The sequence below is a fragment of the Neovison vison genome, chromosome 11, assembly GCF_020171115.1.
Source record: "Neovison vison isolate M4711 chromosome 11, ASM_NN_V1, whole genome shotgun sequence".
NCBI classification, from domain to species: Eukaryota; Metazoa; Chordata; class Mammalia; order Carnivora; family Mustelidae; genus Neogale; species Neogale vison.
In genome coordinates this window covers 8410446-8429659 of record NC_058101.1, presented here as the reverse complement: position 1 = coordinate 8429659, position 19214 = coordinate 8410446, and the positions used below count along the sequence as shown (strand labels likewise).

The 19214-nt window shown below is 40.2% G+C and overlaps 1 protein-coding gene across 1 annotated transcript; it reads left to right on the top strand.

The window, feature by feature from the left end:
• Positions 1–7235, top strand: EPGN (epithelial mitogen). The gene is made up of 5 exons (XM_044224813.1): positions 1–191; positions 745–834; positions 3483–3603; positions 4337–4489; positions 5877–7235. Exons 1-5 carry the CDS (start codon positions 149–151, stop codon positions 5929–5931), a joined length of 462 nt encoding a protein of 153 aa, XP_044080748.1. The 5' UTR covers positions 1–148; the 3' UTR covers positions 5932–7235.
• The last annotated feature ends 11979 nt before the right edge of the window (positions 7236–19214 follow it).

Here is a 19214-nt window from a genome sequence, read left to right as displayed (position 1 = left end):
CCAGGAGTACATATTTTTTTGATTGGTAAGAACTGGCAGATGACGCTTCATGAAATATAAATGCAAGAAAGGCTCCAGAGAGCGCAATAAAAACCTTCCACCCGTCAGTCTCGGAGGATAAGAAAGATACTGTTAACAGCGGCAGGAAATGGCCTTCGGAGTCTCAATATCAGTCTATCTCTTATTCAAAGGTAGGTAGTTCCTTTTTGTCTTGTTAATTTTGTGTCCGTGTAAATTATGCATAGAATTTATTTTCTCTGAAGTAACGAGCAGTTGGCTTTTAACCTTCGTTCTTCCTGACAAAGAACAGAGCAAGAAATCTGTGAATTAATTCTTATGTAAAGCAGGTTGGGTTCCTAACAGATTGTTACAACCCCTTTTTTGAGACCTGTATGCTTGCTTTATACAGCAAGAGCAGTTGATACATTTGAACTACTGTGTCCTAGCAGCCTCGTGATTGATTTAGTAACCCACGTATCCACTTTCTCGTAAAAATAAATGTATTTCTATTTTCCGTAATTATAAGGTAGTCCCTGGAATCGGTATGGATGAGAAACAGTCAGGAAACTGCCCTGGTCAGGTTTTGGATTTCAAATGTAAATGAATTAAAATAGAACACACGTGGGAATAAGTAGACTAAGAAGAATTTTGGATCTGTGGCTTGCACCTAACTTTCAATCTGTTGCTTGCACGTAGAAGGAGGCTCACCTGCTAAAGATGCCTTTCCCCCCCTCCTTCATATAGCAATGACAGCCTTGACTGCAGAGGTAGCCGTGTCGGGAACACCCCCAATCACAACCCAGCAAAGTAACTGGACAGTTAACAAAACGGAAGGTATTTTCTTCACACTTGTGTATTTTAAGTGCCTTTTTTTAACCTTTTGAGAGATATTTGGATTGTGATCAATAGCAACATTGGAACTTTTGAAATATATATTTTATTATTAGATAATCGACTCTTTCAGCAAGATGTGACAGTCTATGTGCCCGCAAAAAATTGCCTTTATAAAAGGGGCAAGCAAAGTGGATGAGAGACTCAGAAATCGTTTTCAGTTATGGTCCTGAATGTGAAACATGCCACATTTTCTGAACCACGCGTGTCCCAAGACGGTTTGTCCCCATTTTGGCATTCTTGATGACTGCTGTTTTGATACAGTCTTTTCATCTGTGACCATGACTTTGCAGCCAAAGAAACTATGACAAGATGAAGCCTTAATCCATCTTTGGAAAGATCTTTTTTCTTGTTTTGTTTTGGGGGGATTTTGTTGTTCTTTTAGCATATGCTATACTTCCAAACCATTTATACCCAATTTTGGTTGTTGGTGGTGATGACATATCATCACCATGACTATTATTATTAGTATAGCTTCTGGCTGCTTTTGCGCATCATTATTTTTTAAGCCTCTTTGAACTCTCAGAGGTGAACATGGTAAACTTGTGACTTGCCAAGACCTGTGTACCCAGTAGTTACGATCCTCACACAAATCACTATTGCCTCTTGTGAAGACAGGTAATAAGACATAGGACAGAGAAACACCATATTTTGCTCTCAGAGCCAGGCAAATAGGTCAAGTCAGATGTTTTGTTTCTGAATACAAAGGCTAGTAATATTTAAACATTCTATATTTCACCAGTGATTTTAAATTAAAAAAAAATTCACTTAAAATATTTTGCCCATGTGAGTTTTGAATAACTACCCGCTGGCAAAGAAAATCTGTGTGAGCTTTAGAATAATTTTTAGCCAAACTTATTCATGTCCTCTGAGTCTTTGAGCCAAGAGGAAAGATCTTTACTGGGGGATAATGCTTTAGAAAATTCAAGAACAGTTTCCCCTCAATGACTGGCTTCGTAAAAGTGCACCCAGTACCACCTTTTTACTTCCTTAATAGTGAAAGTCTTCCAAGTTACAGAGAATAATAATAGAAAACAGGGGACTGAATGTATCATCTCTACAGTTTTCCTTTGTTTTCTTGATGGAGAACTTCAGTTTTTCTGTTTTGAATTTAATTTAAAAATCTGAAACCAATATCTTGGGAAATTTTTTGTAAACTTATACCTAATATTCTTCTCCTTAGGGGAAAGATGAGGCTCTCTAGTACACTCTTTCTTTGAAGATGTTTTCTTTCAGTTCTCACATTATCTAGTAAATCCTGCTTCAGGCTTGGCTAATTCAATTGATTTAGTCTTGGAGCAGGAAGAACCAAATACAGTGGACAATGGGAAATTCTTACTGGCTTAGAGTTAATTATTAAAATGAGACTCTAGATTCACAATATTGCATTCAACAAAATGAAGGTGAATCTTAAGGTAATATTGTATGTTCTCAGCCAAAATGAAGTTATCTTATTGGTGACTTAGTACCTAAAATTCGGTGTTTTAAATTTAAGAAAAATATGCATTTTTAGATCTTTTTTTCCCTTAAGAATAAATAAGTAGGATTCTATACATCTACTTAGCTAGCAAGGCAAATATGGTGTCACATGATAACTAAAAATGGGGAAATAAGTTTTCATAACAAGACAAAATGGAATGTCACCAATTCTGCTTGGGACAAGTTTAAGAATCAGTAATTAGATTTTTACTAAAGAGGACTCAATTACACGGCTTTACCCAAGTATCATCCCCACTGCATAGGCCCCAAGGATAGCATATGTCTTTGGTCCATTAGAGAATGAGGAATAAGCATCCTGAAATGTATACATTTTGCCACAAGACAGTTTCCCAAAGGAAAGCTTCCTTTAGAGATTCTAGACACTTGACCATGGACGTTTTGCCAGATATCATTTGCATAGTGTTAGAAGTCAAAACCCAAATTTTCTCATTCTGTCTATCTCGAGGTTTTTCTCTATTTTCTCAGAATGTCTCTTAACGAGTAAAATTTCCAATTAATATTCAAAAGTGTTGTTTCAACTGTGTGAAGCTTGAGCCGTAACTTGTTTCTGGCTTCTTGTATAGGTCATGAAAATTCCTCTTCTGAAATCAGGCACAGGGCTCCGTTTACGAGTCCTTTCTCAATTGATAGTCCACAGAAGAGGAAGCGGGGAATTCTCATCTTCTCAACTTCATTATCTCCGTAAATCCCGATTCCCTAAGTGCTGACTTCTCAGGTGTGAATGGGAGAAATAAAAAAGGAGAATCAAGGCTAAAATGAGAATCAATGCTGCCACCTTTAGGCAAACTTGTATCTCGACCACATTATGTAGAAGGAACAGAACAATCATCCATCCACCTCCAGCCCCTAATTAGTGATACGTCTAAATGATATTAACCTAGAGTCTGTGACTATAACATGCCGACGGAACCAGTCAGTAGTTTAAAAGCAGAACCAGTCAGTAGTTTAAAAGGCAGAGCACCCAAAGAATATTCTTAAATTTAAAACTCTCTTTACATACGTGTAACAAAACTCTCTTTACATACGTGTAACAAATCTACTATAAGAGTGTGACCCACTTCATCTGTTAACATTGTATGTCCTTTTCCTAGTTGACTACACAGAAGGACCCATAGCCTTGAAGTTCTCACATCCTTGCCTGGAAGACCACAATAGTTACTGCATCAATGGTGTTTGCGCATTCCACCATGAGCTGGAGAAAGCCATCTGCACGTAATTGCAAAGAACTTTACAAGTCCTAGAGATGGGAGGAGATGAATTTACGTTTGACACGTTTCTCTGCGGTTCACATAGTACATTTCCACACACCTGTTTCTTATCTAGTAAAAAGGGTACATCATCTGGACATGACTCATTGTATTTGAATATCTAAGGAGTCTTTTTCTAAACTACCTAACCCTCATTACTCAAAAATAGGGTCCCCACATTAGCAGCTTCTCTGTAACCAGGGAGCTTGTTACAAATGCAGAAGCTTAGGCTCCACCTCAAAACTACTGAATCCAAATGTGCATTTAAGCAACATGCAAGGATGATTCTGGATTTTCACGGGATTGATTACAGATGAGATGAAATAGATGGTAGCAAACACTCTTGAGGAATATGAAGTTCTAGAGCAATTAAGTACTATTTTTATGATCATTGGTTTGCTAGGCATTCTCCTGTGAAAGAGTAGATTAACAGTTTTCTAGATCGACTCATGCAAGCAGACTACCTTTCTCTTCTACCCGTGTGGGAAGTTACATTAATATGGGGCCTTAATGAATTGGCTATTTTGAAATACCTAACTTCCTCAATACATTTACAGTTGGCTTTCATTTGGCATTTTTCTCTTTAATTTACATTACTTATTTTCTATTGACATTTTTATTCTTTGAAATTGGTCATTTCTGTATATTTCTACCACTATGGGTTTTTAAATTATGCATTCTTTTCTTTTTTTTAAAAGGTGTTTTACTGGTTATACTGGAGAAAGGTGTGAGCACTTGACCTTAACTTCATACGCTGTGGATTCTTATGAAAAATACATTGCAATTGGGATTGGCGTTGGATTATTGTTAAGTGGTTTTCTTGCTATTTTTTACTGCTACATAAGAAAGAGGTAGGAAAAAATGAAAATGTGAAGTTGCTGGGCACTGGTTCACTTGATGAATATTTATTGAGCCCCTAGAATATACCAAGCACTGACATGTGTAATGTTTTAGTTAAAAAAAAATGATCTGGCAGTTTCCTACATATTTGTTTTGATGCTTTTCCTTATAAACACAGACATGCAGTAAAAATTGGCCTGCAGTTGCACTAGAATTGCTCCAATCTACAGTTTCCCTTCATCCTCCTCAGTCTGCCCACATCAAAGTTGGTGAACCCCACAAGAGCAGAGAGTGTAACTTGTTCACAGTTGTATATTCAGTGTTTATTACTGAGCCTGGCACATAGTGGACACCCAGCAAATATTTGTTGAATGAACAAATCAAGAAATTAACATTAAATGAATGAAAATATATGGCCAACATGGGCCATTTTCTTTTTAGACTTCAGGTAAGGGTTTATTCAGGAGATTTTGTTGACTGCTAAAAGCCTAAGAAAATAAGCTTGATGCACACATACAAATTCCTTCTGTTATCCACACTGGTAATTTTTTCTTAAATCCATGTCACTAGGATAAAGGCAAGAAGTAATGGGAGAAACTTTAAAGAGAAAAGTGCAAATACATTTCCTTGGCTGTACTCTATTGACGAAGTTGCCATTTTAAAAAATGACCAACACTGACCAGACAAAATAAAAGTTTGTTTGCTTAATAATTATATCTTAGAGAGAAGAATATCTATTACGTTGATTGTAGATCAATTGATATAAAATCTGTTCTGTCAACTGATGTTGTTGTATCAGTTGCCTAAGAAACCAAGAAAGGAAAGAGGAAAAAAAAAAAAAGGAAGGAAAACCTTTTAGTGTTAACAAGACTGCTGTGTGAGGTCAGGCTCCTTGTGATGTCAGGTTCCTTAGCAGTGAAACCTAAGATGGGGATTCTTGTGCAAGTCACTGGCCGAGGGAGTGCTCTAAGGTGAACCCTGTAACAGAGTAAGGAAAAATAGAGTGGAGGAAGAAGGTGAGCAAAGTGTAGACTTTGCTGAGGTCTAGCCTTGGCCCAATTCCATAGGGAGATCTAGAATATGAACGCCATGACAGATGTCTCCCACTAGAGCGAGGAGTCTTGGTTTTAGTGCTCTGCATCATCAAGCATGGGTGGCAGGATGCTCCTGGTGAGAAAAGAGCCAAGGGCTTGGAATCTCCCAGGAAGCTTCGGTGCTCTCTAAGAGAGCTAAGTGCTCTCTTGGCCAAGCAATCCTCTGGAGAAGGATGCAGCTGTGAGTCTGGGGTATGGGTCCACCCCATGGATTTGGGGTAGGGCACCAAGAGCATAGATGTCATTCTCTATTAACTATAGAAACAGCCGTCAAATTCACATGGAAACCAATGTTCTGTTTTAGGTGTCTAAAATTGAAATCGCCTTACAACATCTGTTCCAGAGGAAGACCACTGTGAGGCCTTTGTCAGAAATGTTCACGAGGCATTTATAAAAATCAGTGGGCCCCAAACTGAAATCTTCAAATGGAACAACAAAACTTCCCAAGCTGACTAGACTGGAAAATAATGGAAGTTGGGATCATGAGGAAATGAGAGAATAAATTTCAACGTTGGTCTTTGGCCTCTGCCATCGTTAGGGTGCCATGGGAGACGAGTGAACAAGCTATGGTGACAGAAGTCAAGTTCATAGTCCTACTCTGGGTTGGTCGCTGTTGTTGTGTGGTTACTGTTCTTACTGCAGAAGGACCCAATGTCAGATGTGAAGTCTGTGGGAATCATTATCAACCTTGCAGCAAGCCAAGGCAAGGCCAAGCTTGGGTTCTTCGTGTGCTTTGCTACCACCAGTATTTTGGATCACTGCTCTCTGGACCTAGTCCCAAACATGCTGCTTTCACGGTGTCTGAGAGAATGTGGTGTCAGCTGTCGGGTGAGGTCAGTGTTATGGCACCTCCAGGGACGCAAGCATGTGCCTGAAGTCTAAACCAGAGAAAAGAAAATGGAGTGTCCAAGGCAAACACGAATCATGCCCAGCTTGGGACAACACTATGTAGCCTTTATCTGTGAAATACGGAGTAAGCTAAAGAGTTCTCGATGACTGAAAGCTGACTGGAATCGGTCCTGAGTAGGTGAAACATTTCTGTTTCTGCATGGATTATAAAACTTTGTGCTGGACTCATTGGTCCCCTCAGGCCTATGGTCATTACCTCTTCCTGTCATTAGTGGAACTACCTGGGGACTATCCATTTTGACTGCAATTCTAGAATTCTACTAATAAAATTCAACCATTGGCCCTGAAATAGAAACTGAAGAATTGGACATAGGAATCTTCTCACCAGCCAACAGCATGTGGAAACTTTCTTTACCATTTCTGAATACTTGATAGCAGATTTGCACATAGCGAGAGAAAAATGGAGCAATGGCAAAACTACTTATTTGGGGATTAGGGTCCTTCCTCTTTAATCCTGTTTCTTCCACGTAAGTTGAATAGACTTGTGCAGGTCCTTTAATTTCTTTGGGCTTTGGTTTTATTTTCTACAAGGCCCTGACAGCTTCAGAATTAGACAGTGGGTCAAGAGAAATTTTTCCGTATTTGTTCTGCAAGTGGGATTACTCTTAACCCCACCCACCCACCCCCGTACCCCCTCGAACACCCGGACACACCACTGGATATCATCTCAGGTGTATAGTTTAGTGTGTGGTTTGTAGAATAATAAATTATAATTTTGTTTTCCAAGGAAATGAAACAGGAATTAAAGAATAATGATACCTACCAATTTTCTTTTGGATTCAATCTAAAACTATGGACTTTTTTTCTCCTTCATGACAAAGAGAAGCAAAACAGTTCTGATCACAAGATGGGTTAAAAGAGAATCAAACATGAACGTTCTTACAATGTTAACAGGACGTTAGCTTCTAGTGACTTTCCATTCACTTCTAAACAAAACCTCACATTCTGCTTTCCTTTGAGGAGAAGGTATTTCTCCAGCTTTGTTTTTCCTCCCTGAGGAATTTCATGCAGATGAATCGCGTGTCAGCACTTTCTGCTTGTCCTTGCAAACTATGCAAAGGTTACATCATACCAAAAAGTGGGGAGGAGGAGAAGGATCCTCCCAGTGACTCTAGCGACCGCACCTAGAAAGCTGTGCCCTTCCTGGGCATTTCAAAAAGGTGTTAAAAAGCTGGGGAGAGTCCCGGAAGAAGCAATAAAGCTTAATTAAGGACTGCCTCTTGATGAAAGGAAAGAGGAATTAATGCTGGAGTCCGGGGAGGTGATAACCAAAAAAGTTATAAATATCTGGTTATAAATATTTCTAAATTGTAAGCCCAATATAATTGAAATTGAATAACACCAGGCAGAGAATTGAAATTTCCAGATTGCCAAACCAAAACAGAAACCAATAAGGAGTTAGATTTTTTTTCACTGAGGAATAGGATAAGATCCCCTCCCAACCCCAGTGAGCCGGGAGAAATTTAAAGTGTGGTTTATGAGAGGCCAACGGTTCGTGGTCTGTCGTACAAAATGATCAACCTAGAACGGATTTTGCAGGGAGGAATGAATCTCTGGCATTCCTACGGCAGTATTTACATATGTAAGTGAGACTCCAGTGAGAAAAATGCTTACCAACAATATGTTCTGCAAACTTTTCTAGTCTGTTCTTTTCCCTGTTGCAGTAAGACCCTGAGAAAAGTCTGCCAGGGAGGCCCTGCCTCAACACAGCATTTTGAGCTCTCAGTCATGAATTATTAGGTGGGCTGGATCTAGGAAAGGACTGGGAACATGCTTCTGGCATCTTTGATTAAAACAAACTGGATAAAGGGCTCATCGATTTCATTCACTTCCCATTTTGTCTTCTTCTTGTGTCTGTCCTTTAATCTTTGAGAATACATTCTTAAGTCATCAATATCCATAAGTGCTTCATTAGTTAGCATATTGGACCATGATAGGGGTGGGGAAAAAACACTGTAACTTCACATTTGAACCAGTTACATTTGAACCAGTAAATTTACCAAAAAAAAAAAAAAAGTGTTATTACTTATTATTGTAACCTCTGTCCCCAAATTATTATTATTTTTAAAAATAATCTCTCTACCCACCATGGGGCTTGAACTCATGACTGTGAGATCAAGCGCTGCACGCTCTACCATCTGATCCAGCCAGGTGACCCAGCCCAAATGCCTTTTGGTATCTTATATTTTTATAATGTTTGAAGTAGATGAAATTAAAACATAGATTATCTTTCTGCGTTTCCGGGCACAATACAAATCTAATCCTTTAATTTTGAATGGTCCATTTTGGTGACGTCAAGAAGATTTCCATTCATTATATGCAATTGAAGAAAAAAAGGTCTTAAGAAAATAACAAGGCAAACATCAGCAATTTGAGCTTTTGATGTTGGACATAAGGACAATTTTTGTCTGCAGAAGACTGTGAGTAAGCCATCTAACTTCTAGTATTGCAAAATGTCACAAACTCTCCGTAGTGTGATGTAAATATCGATATCCTGCAACCCACACTCAAGGGAAGGGTTACCAGAATCTTTCTATTGCAAAATACCGCTCTTTCTGGCTTACATCATGGCTGCGTGACATCAGGTCACTAGCAACTGCCAAGATGAACTGGACGTGTTGAAATTTAATTTGTCAAAGTCTGGCGCTGTTCATCTGGGTGAGTCCACGTTTCTGTCCAAACCTTGGTGCGGTCCTGTTCAGTAGCACATTCAGAAGCAGATCTTCCAAATTCAGCTCTGATTTCTGTTAGTTATTCAGCCCATGAGTCTAAGAGCCCAAACCATTCATTGCCTACAAAGGCAAAGGCTAGGCTCCTGGAGAAGAGCTCCATGAATCAGCAAGTTCCACCGTTCTATTTCATTCCTCTGCCAAAGCGGAACATGATGGCTATTCCAGATTGTGGGCAACTCCCACAGCCTCCAAAGAAACATCCCATAAAGATTAGGAGTGTGATTATAGGCTATCAAGGAGAATTGAACTGTTTAGTTGGATCTTATCTGGAATATATCTCATAGCCTTTCTTTATAATTTTCATGTCTCAGGTGTTATTGGAGCATAAACCACTTGGATTGAAATCCAGTTAGGATTGCAGTCAGGCAGGATCAAACTAGCAGTTCTTTTGATCTTCAAGAGGCTGTTAATTAGGCTTCATAGTCTTCTGGAAAGAATGGCATCTAAAGGTCTTAAAAACTGCACGGAAATATCGATTCAGTATTGAGTCTCCTCATAAGCCAAGTTAAAGTGTAAATATAAAGTATAATGTAGCTACAACTCATGAGCACTTACATGTTTGAAAAGCATTACTAGCATTATTTTAATTAATCCGTGAGTGTGTAACTGAGGCTTGGAGAACACACTTCCCTTTTTCAAGGTCTCTTAGCCTCTCATTAGCAGAGCCTAGACCTGAACCAGGTAAATGCCAAAGTCCCACATCGAAACTCTGTATGAAAAAGGTTCCCAATATTGTAGGGAAAATATTGGTGTTGGGGGTTTCTTGATGGGCTTAGAGATAATATCTAATTGGTTTGTATGCAAATGAAAAGAAAGCCCCTTTCCTTAAAATATATAAAATAATAACTTTGCCATGGATCAACCAGAAAAACTCCCTGTTGTCACCTGCTGATTAGTAACAAAGGCATACCATCCTTCGAGTGGGACTAGAGCAGGGCTCATGTGCCCACGGACAGATGAATGTACATTTTGGGGAGAGACGATAGACTGTAAGTAGACCCTGGTTTATCTTCACGACTCTGGGGATGAGGAGGTCCCTTGGGAACTCTTGACCCCAGCCTCCCAGCCTGTGAAGAAGGGTTCTCTGGCGCTGGTCCCCTAACTGGGACACTGGTTTAGTGTGGTGAGGGGATGGGCAGTGAGTGGTTTTCCCATCTACAGAAAAATATCATCATTCTCCTTCCCACAACTTCACTCTCACGCTCCTACCCCGAGTCCCATGTACACTTTAAAGAAAGAGGCTCAATGACGCTGGTCCAGCGAGGGGCAAAATCTGGAAGCAACACTAACAAATCAGGGTAAGGCACAGACACTTAAATGACTTGCAGTCTGGTCCAGCTGCGTGGTTGTTTAACTCTGTCAGGCTCCTTTGTGTGATTTTTCTCGTCTGTTAAGTGGAAAAGTTAGACTAAGGATGATCTCTCCATCCCTTTGCTGGCTGAAAGGTGTGTGTGGAAAACCTGCGGCTTCTACAGTAGATCTGGCCTGCAGACACGCTGCCCTCGACCTTCCTGGGGTTTATTTTAAAACAAGCTCACATGTAAAAATCTAGATATTTTAATGCAGTTTTAAAAATCTGGCTTCTTGTAGAAAACAGAGAATCTACAGCGCCGGTCCTACTTATTTGCCTTGCTTTGGTTCGGCGCGGGCCCTCAACGCCTCGTCTGCTTCTGCTCAGGGTCTCTGTGGGCCTTTAAAATCCGCAGCCTTGGTCCTTTGACTGGATTGATTTTAAGATCCCGCCTCATCTCCATAGCCCTGAGTCTAGCCATCAGTTTGTCTGCAGAGGGCCTTGTTGGACTGCAAACCACACAAGCCATAAGGGAAGGGCAGAGGCTGGGTTGCCTAGGAATGTGCTCTGCAGGGAAACCCACACTCACCTGGAAGCAGACACACCGTCCAGCCCACGCCCTCAGTCACTGTCGGCTCTAATCCCAACCAGATTTGTGTTCTCAGAGCTCAAGCCTGTCTGCGGTAGGGTCTCCGTGTTCACTGCACATTCGTTACCCTTCTCCATCTCTGTGTGCCTGTTTACAGATACCACATTTCCCTCCTGTGAACTCCCCGGATATTTATGCTCCCTTCTTCCCTTGCTTTTTAATCTCCCAAACACTGTTTACATTTTACCTTGTTTTATAATGATTTTTGTTCTTGGTAATTCCAGTGGTAATAATAAGGGACTCCGTTCACTGGGTTTGTACCTGGGACTGAGCACAGTGCCAAGTGATTTATAGAGAGCCTCACTTTCACTCTGCAGGTGCAGGCAGGAGAAAGGTTTTATTGGGGGCTGTGGTGGCGCGGGGTTCCGGAGAGTCTCCGGAGTTTAACAGACTCAGGCTAAATCCCAGCTCCAGCCTTACTCGCTGCGCCGCTGTGACCTAATTTCTTTACTTTCCTGAGCCTGAGTTCCTTCGTTCGTAGAAAGGGGATAGTATTTCTCCCCTACGGTGTCTTGAGAGAAGTTGTTAGTGCACCATAAACAGTAGCTGTATTATTACGATTGCTCTCCATTTTCCAGATTAGGAAACTGATTACAGAAGGTTCACGTCACTTGTTCAATGACAAACATCTAGGAAGCAGCAGAACCTGGACCAGACTTCAGGGCCGCCCAGGTTCAAGGCCTCATTCACCTGGCACAGTCCTTTGACCACGGCTGATGCTCAGACCTGCGGTTGGTTTGAAGCAGGATCTGCAATCTCAGAGAGCTCGCTTGTGAATTCCAACTTTTATTAGTTCTGTGATGGAGAATACATTATTTAACTGCTCTAAATCCTATTATAAAATGGGGACAATAATTACACCTAACTTAGGGTCATTTTAAGACTAAATTAAATTTGGGGCATCTGAGTGGCTGAGTTGGTTAAGCCACTGACTCTTGATTTTGGCTCAGGTTATGATCTCAGGGTTGTGAGATCCAGAGCTCTGAATCAGCTTCCTGCTGGGCATGGAGCCTGCTTAAGATTCTCTCTCTTCCTCTCCCTCTGCTCCACCCGCCCCCAAGTGCTCGTACTCTCTCTCTTTCTCTCTTTTTGAGAGAGAGGGACTAAGTTAAATTAGATAGCTAATATGCGTAAAAATCTAAAACACAGTGCCCATTCCATAAATATTACTTGTAATTATTTAACAATGGGAGCTTCTGTTGAAGAAGCTTTGTTGACATTCAATACAGTTGGTTTTATAATAATGTGACATATGCCTTCCTAAAAATCACTGCCTAAAAAACTGAGTAATAAAAACCACAGGGCTTACGGGAAAACTGGAATTAGGGGCACCATGTTCAAAAACTGTCAGTGATATGTTGAAGAAGGAGGAGGAGGAGGAGGGGGAGGGGGAAAAGAGAAGAAACCTAACAAAACCAAAGCACAGTTTTGTGCATTTTAAACAGTTAGGAAATAAACAGGAAATAAACAGTTCAGTATACAGGGCACCTCGGAGGAACACATGCAGCTGTTCGTGGAAGGGAGTATCGGAGAGTGGATTGTGCATTATGTCAAGGGATGGAGGAAGCATTGCAGAAACAGGATGGAGAGCTCTACCGACGGACGTGGATGGGTGCAGTTCAGAATGCAAGTGTGAACCAAGGTGTTATGTTCGGGATCCCAGCACGCACCTGCGTTCTGAGCAGCTCACGCAGCTCGCTCAGCAGCTCTGTGCCTTCGTTTAGCAGATCTAACAGCTGAAATCATGCATCAGCAAATACAAAATCCTCTGTATGCTCAGAATGTCCCTTTTTGTTGGAGTAAATTGATGTTTTCGCACATTTTTAAAAAGAGTATATCTATTTATGAGAGAGAGATAGCAAGCAAGAGAGAGCATGAGCAGGAGGGAAAGGGAGAAGCAGGCTCCCCGCTGAGCAGGGACCCCCTCCAACTTGGGGCTCGATCCCAGGACCCCGAGTTCACAACCTAGGCTGGCGGCAGACACTCAACCCACGGAACCACCCAGGGGCCCCTAAATTGATGATTTCAAAATAAGCTTTCAAAGTATCACAACATCTGTCTCTCAACGTAATTCTCAACTTAATTCTTATTATTAAGCACTTGAAATATCCTGATTATATTAGACACTAAGGGGGGATTATGAGAACCCTCATTTCTCCCACTAAATTTTAGCGGAAATGCCAAGGACATAATTCCAATTTATTACTGTGGATTCGAGTTTTCTCAGACAAACTTATTATAGTGTTTGTTCCTTCCTTTGTTAAGCTATAAATAGATAGAAAACCGCCTTACTGTGTTTTCCTTTCTTAATTAACACTAAGATGGTTTTTCTCCAAATATTATTGACTTTCAGTATGAATGCGAAGAGATCCAGTTTTTCTTCCTTCATCATGATTTATTTTTCTCACCTTCTGAGGAAACTGTTGCTTTTGTTCAAAGATCTTTAAATGATGCAGAATGGGGAAAATAGTTTGCTTCCATCAGCAGTCTGTATCAGGCAATAAATTATGCCAAACTACAGACCTTCCAGCAGCAAGAACTTTCTTAGGAATTAACAAAACCACGGGGTGCCTGGGTGGCTCAGTGGGTTAAAGCCTCTTCCTTAGGCTCAGGTTAGGATCTCAGGGTCCTGGGATGGAGCCCCACATTAGGCTTTCGGCTCAGTGGGGAGCCTGCTTCCTCCTCTCTCCCTGCCTGCCTCTCTGACTACTTGTAATCTCTGTCTATCAAATAAATTAATTAGTTAAAAAAAAAAAAAAAGAACCGCAACGAAGGGGCTCTCAAGCCCAAGGAAATCCATAAGAAAGCGAAGTCACACATGGCATATATTGGAGTCCTCCGCTGGAGCCTTTACTGCTCTGGTCCAGGGTCCAGGCCTGGCTGAGTGAGCCGGGCCTTTCCCCAGGAGTGTCTGCAACCCGGGGCTCCAGGCAGGCTGAAGTCCATGTGCTTGAGGGACAGGAGGGCACCCTGTGAGTGAGCAGACCTTCAGATGCTTCTCAAACCTGATCAGAGTGGACTATTCTCCAGTGGTTTGTTTCCATGGCTACGCAGATAAATGGCATGAGGTAGCATGTCGGAACAATTCCTGTGTTTGCCTTGCCAGCATCCAAGCTGCTTCTGTGAACAGCACCCCAGTGGCGGTTGGGAGTACCTGGTTTAGCTGTCCTTAGCTCACCCCTGATCCCACGGCCACTCAGAGAATTCCACCACCTTCAATACAATACGAGCTACTCACTGAGAGGCAGGCTTGTGACCTAATCCAGGTCAATGGAAATCAGCCCTGGGGTGTTTTGTTTTGTTTTTAATTTTATTTATTTATTTGAAAGACAGAGATCACAAGTGAGCAGAGAGGCAGGCAGAGAGAGAGGGGAAGCAGGCTTCTTGCTGAGCAGAGAGCCAGATGCGGGGCTCAATCCCAGGACCTGAGATCATGACCTGCTGTAAAATGTGTGTTGTTACTAAATTTGTGGATGATGTTCATAAATAAATAAATTTGTGAACTGCTTCATGGTAAACCAACTGAAGACGTTTTTAAAGAGTTTTTTGGTATTCTTGGTTTATACCGGGGGGGGGGGGGAGTACAATGTTTACATCTATGTGTCAAGTTTATGACACACAATTTCTTTTTTTTTTTTTTAATTTTACATACTTATTTGACAGACAGATAGCAAGAGAGGGAACACAAGCAGGGGGAGTGGGAGAGGGAGCAGCAGGCCTCCCACTGAGCAGGGAGCCTGATGTGGGCCTCAATCCCAGGACCCTGGGATCATGACCTGAGCGAAACGCAGATGCTTAGCAACAGAGTCACCCAGGCGCCCCACGACACACAATTTCTGATGGAAGGGTCCACGTCAGAGCTGTTGTGCACGGTAGCTGGACTCTCTGTCTTAAAGAGTTTGTTCTATGCTTCTCTCTGTATATCTATTGGGATCATATAAATATTCACATTTATTAAAACTAAACAAAATAGAAATGACAGTTGTTTAATGTTTTTGTTTTAGATTAATGCGTAACACAATACAAATAATTAAGAAGCAATAAAATAAAATAAAAAGGTTTTGAAAACTTGTTCTTTTTTTTTTTTTTTAGGATTCTATTTATTTATTGAAAAAAGAGAGAAAGAGATTGCAAGAGATAGAGCACAAGTTGGGGGAGAGGGCGAAGCAGGCTCCCCGCTGAGCCGGAAACCCCATGCTGGACCCCATCCCAGGACCCTGGGATCATGACCTGAGTTGAAGGCAGCCACTTAACTGTCTGAGCCATTCAGGCACACCTGAAAACTTGTTCTACTCATATGCTGGTATAGAGGATCACAGGTTCTTGTCTGTTTTCAAAACTAAAATTGAATAATTGTTTTCTATATTAAAAATAATGATTAAAAAGTCATATTGATTAAATATAATAATGATTAAAAAGTATATTGCATTATATTGCAATAATGAATTTTTTAAAGCAAAAAGGGAAAATGAATTTGTGGATTATCTTAATAACATTAGGTTTAAGAGCTGGGTAATTTAACAAACAATAATTTTAAGACTTTTCAATCAACTAATATAAGTACTTTCATGAATAATAAATTTGATTGTGTGTAATTTCAGCCAGTTATGGGTGAATTTCTGCTAGTGATAATCTAGTAATCTAATTACCTAAATTCAAGTAAATTTTAAATTCTATTAATTTGTGTATTTTTTTAACCTAATCCATCAGCAAACTATAAGAAATCACATGTTATATTAGGGTTCATTCATTATCAAAATCCCTATGGTTCAGACATTCTTCTTTTTATTCATTTACATTTTAATCACCTCTCTGGTGACATTTCTCCCTGAAAATTGTTCTTGGTATTTTCCTAATTTAATTGTTCAGATCTATTGTATAGTGTATGAATTTTTTTTGTTTTATTAGCATTTTTTTTCAAGTTTTTATTTAAATTCCAGTTAGTTATCATATGGTGTAATATTAATTTCAGATATACAATATAGTGATTCGATACATACATACAACACCCAGTGCTCGTCACAGTTAAGTGTACTTCTTAATCACCATCACCCATTTAACCCATTCCCCTCCAGCCTACATCCTCTCTAGAAACACTGTTTGTTCTCTATAGTTAAGAGTCTGTTTTATGGTTTACCTCTCACTTTTTTTTCCCTCCCATGTTCATCTGTTTTGTTTCTTAAATTCCACACATGAGAGAAATTGTATGGTATTTATCTTTCTCTGATTGACTTATTTTCCTTAGCATAATACTCTCTAGCTCCATCCACGTCATTGCAAATGACAAGATTTCAGTCTTTTAAATGGCTGAGTAATATTCCATTTATATATATAAATATACATATACACACATATATTTATATATATACACCAATTTTTAATATATGCACATCTTTTCTTAAAAATGTTATTTGTATATTTATATATTTATTTATTCATGAAAGACAGAGAGAGAGAGAGAGGCAGAATTAGAGGGGGAAGCAAGCTCCCTGCTTAGCAGGGAGCCTGATGTGGAACTCCATCCCAGGACCCTGGGATCATGACCTGAGCTCAAGGCAGACACTTAATTGACTGAGCTACCCAGGTGCGCTATACATCTTTATGCATTCATCAGTTGATGGACTTTTGGGCTTTTTCCATAGTTTGGTTATTGTTAATAATGCCATTATAAACATCAAAGTGCATGTGTCTCTTCAAATCGGTATTTTTATATCAAAATTTACTGTGCCCAGGAATCATGTGGAAGGGATATTAGTTAGAATGCAGATTTTTGGGCTCCAACACAGATCAAGAGAATCAGAATTTCAGGAGACAGTTCCTAGGAATTGATATTTTTAAAGGTACTCTGTATCCACCTCCCCACTCCCAATTAGTCATAGAAACACACCGTTGGAGATCTTGGATAGCAAAGATGTAAAGCAAGCAATACAGTCATTTTCTTTGCAAGGAGAATATTGCTTCTAGCTCTGTCATTGTTTTCTTTATGTTTTTAAAAGATAGGAAAAATAATCTGAAATATTAGCCCTGGAGATTTTCAAACAGATTGCTCTTAAAACCTCCTGTTCAAAGTATGTGGATACAGATGTTTATGCAAAATTTAGCCTCAAGACTTTTCTTGGTATCAGAATTATGTGATTACATTTGTTCTGGCTTGTTAAGCAGAAGCATGAATAAAAGAGGAAATAAATCTCAATGTAGTTAAAATTACGTGTCATGGCTTTTCCTATGTGTCATCCAAGTAACATTTTTCATATGCTAATTCTTATTGATGTGAGCCTGTCAGACAAAATGAAATTTGATTAGTGTCACCTTCACTACAATAAGTGAGGGGAATTTTTTTCTTTTTAGAATAGGTCTGAAAATGTTCTGACATGTAAATTGGTACTGAATCTTCTTGGGCTGGCCCTGGGAATGTTCTACACTTTCTGTTGTCTTGAACTGCTACCTTTCAGCACATTGATTTTGGTAATTTACCTCTCATTGGCTATCATGTAATGCATGCAATATCTTTTCAAAAGTAAGATGGCCTTTCAACTATCAGTTCTGTTTTGAAGTACTTTGAAAACTCTGAAGTATAAAGTGAGACAGGCTGACCTTCAATAATCTCACTTCAGTGAGAGTGCTTTACCATTACTACAACTCTGTCACAACAAAACTATGCATTATAGATCTGCCGTATTCCTCACGTAGCACAGCTGCCAGACCTAATGCCATCACAGGAGTTCAAAACATAACTTTGTCAAGTTCTTTTTCTTTGCTTTCTGCTATCATCACAATTGCATCATTTTTATGCTTATATCTTAACCTGGGAAAATGATTTTAGTGTCAGAAAGTGCTGTTGCATGACTGAACTCAGAAGAAAGAAAGGGATCTCATTATATATCAAAGAGAGTGGTCCCAGAGCCATAGAGAAGTTGAAGCTATACAGGAAGAAAAGGATAAGTGGTTGGAATTTGTAATAGATATATGTCTTTGGGCTGAGGGTGTTAAGATCTTCTGAGCAAATGCTTGGAGATCTGAGCTAGAAAACCTTTGCTCTGTTTATGTACAAGGACTAGAAAAGTTATATTAGATAGTCAAGATCTCAGTCAATGGAATAATGCCCAACCTAGGCTATGAGTAGAAACAGAATCAATTTCAAGAAAGCAGAGCTTATCAGACACATGAAAAAATGCTCATCATCATTAGCCCTCAGGGAGATTCAAATTAAAACCACATTGAGATATCACCTTACACCAGTTAGAATGGCCAAAATTAACAAAACAGGAAACAACATGTGTTGGAGAGGATGTGGAGAAAGGGGAACCCTCTTACACTGTTGGTGGGAATGCAAGTTGGTGCAGCCTCTTTGGAGAACAGTGTGGAGATGTCGCCCTCGGCCCGCAAGAACGACAACCAGCCTGGCATGGTGTTAATGCTTCTTCTCTTTATTTCGACAACTTTCTTAGCTTATATGTGTCAGGGTGACCAATAAGGGGCCAAACAATTGGGAGAGCCAATGAGAGTCCTGTTACTATGCTGATTAAATTTGAAACAGCCAATGACTATGTCCTCCTTTAGGTGGGCTTCACCAGAAAGTTCGATGTTCACTTGCAGCGTATTTTGCTGGCAGTGAGCCAAGCGCCATCTTGTAATGGCGGGGACTTTCCCGGCCAGAGGCGGTCCCCGACATCTCCCCCTTTTTTGTTTTATGGCGGAGATCGTGCCTGTCTTAGGTTGTCAGTAGCAGAAAACATCCTTACCCGTCATCAGACACAAGATATCAATGATCTCTGTCCTGTCTTAGGTTGGTATGCTTCTCTACTGATCTTACCCGTCTTTGACTACCGATCTAGCATGCTTAGCCATATCTGGGGAGATGTTCCAGCCTCTATTGACATAAGGGCTTGTACTATAGCTCGGCTCTGCTCTCGCTGCTGTGTTCTCCATTGGCGAACTTTTCCGAATAGAAGCAGAATGCCAATAAGAAGGAGGACAAGAAGACCAATTGTGCCAGCCCATTGTTTGGTAAACTGGAACATATTGCTGAATGTTTGAAATAGCTCTGGGAGGGAAGCTGGT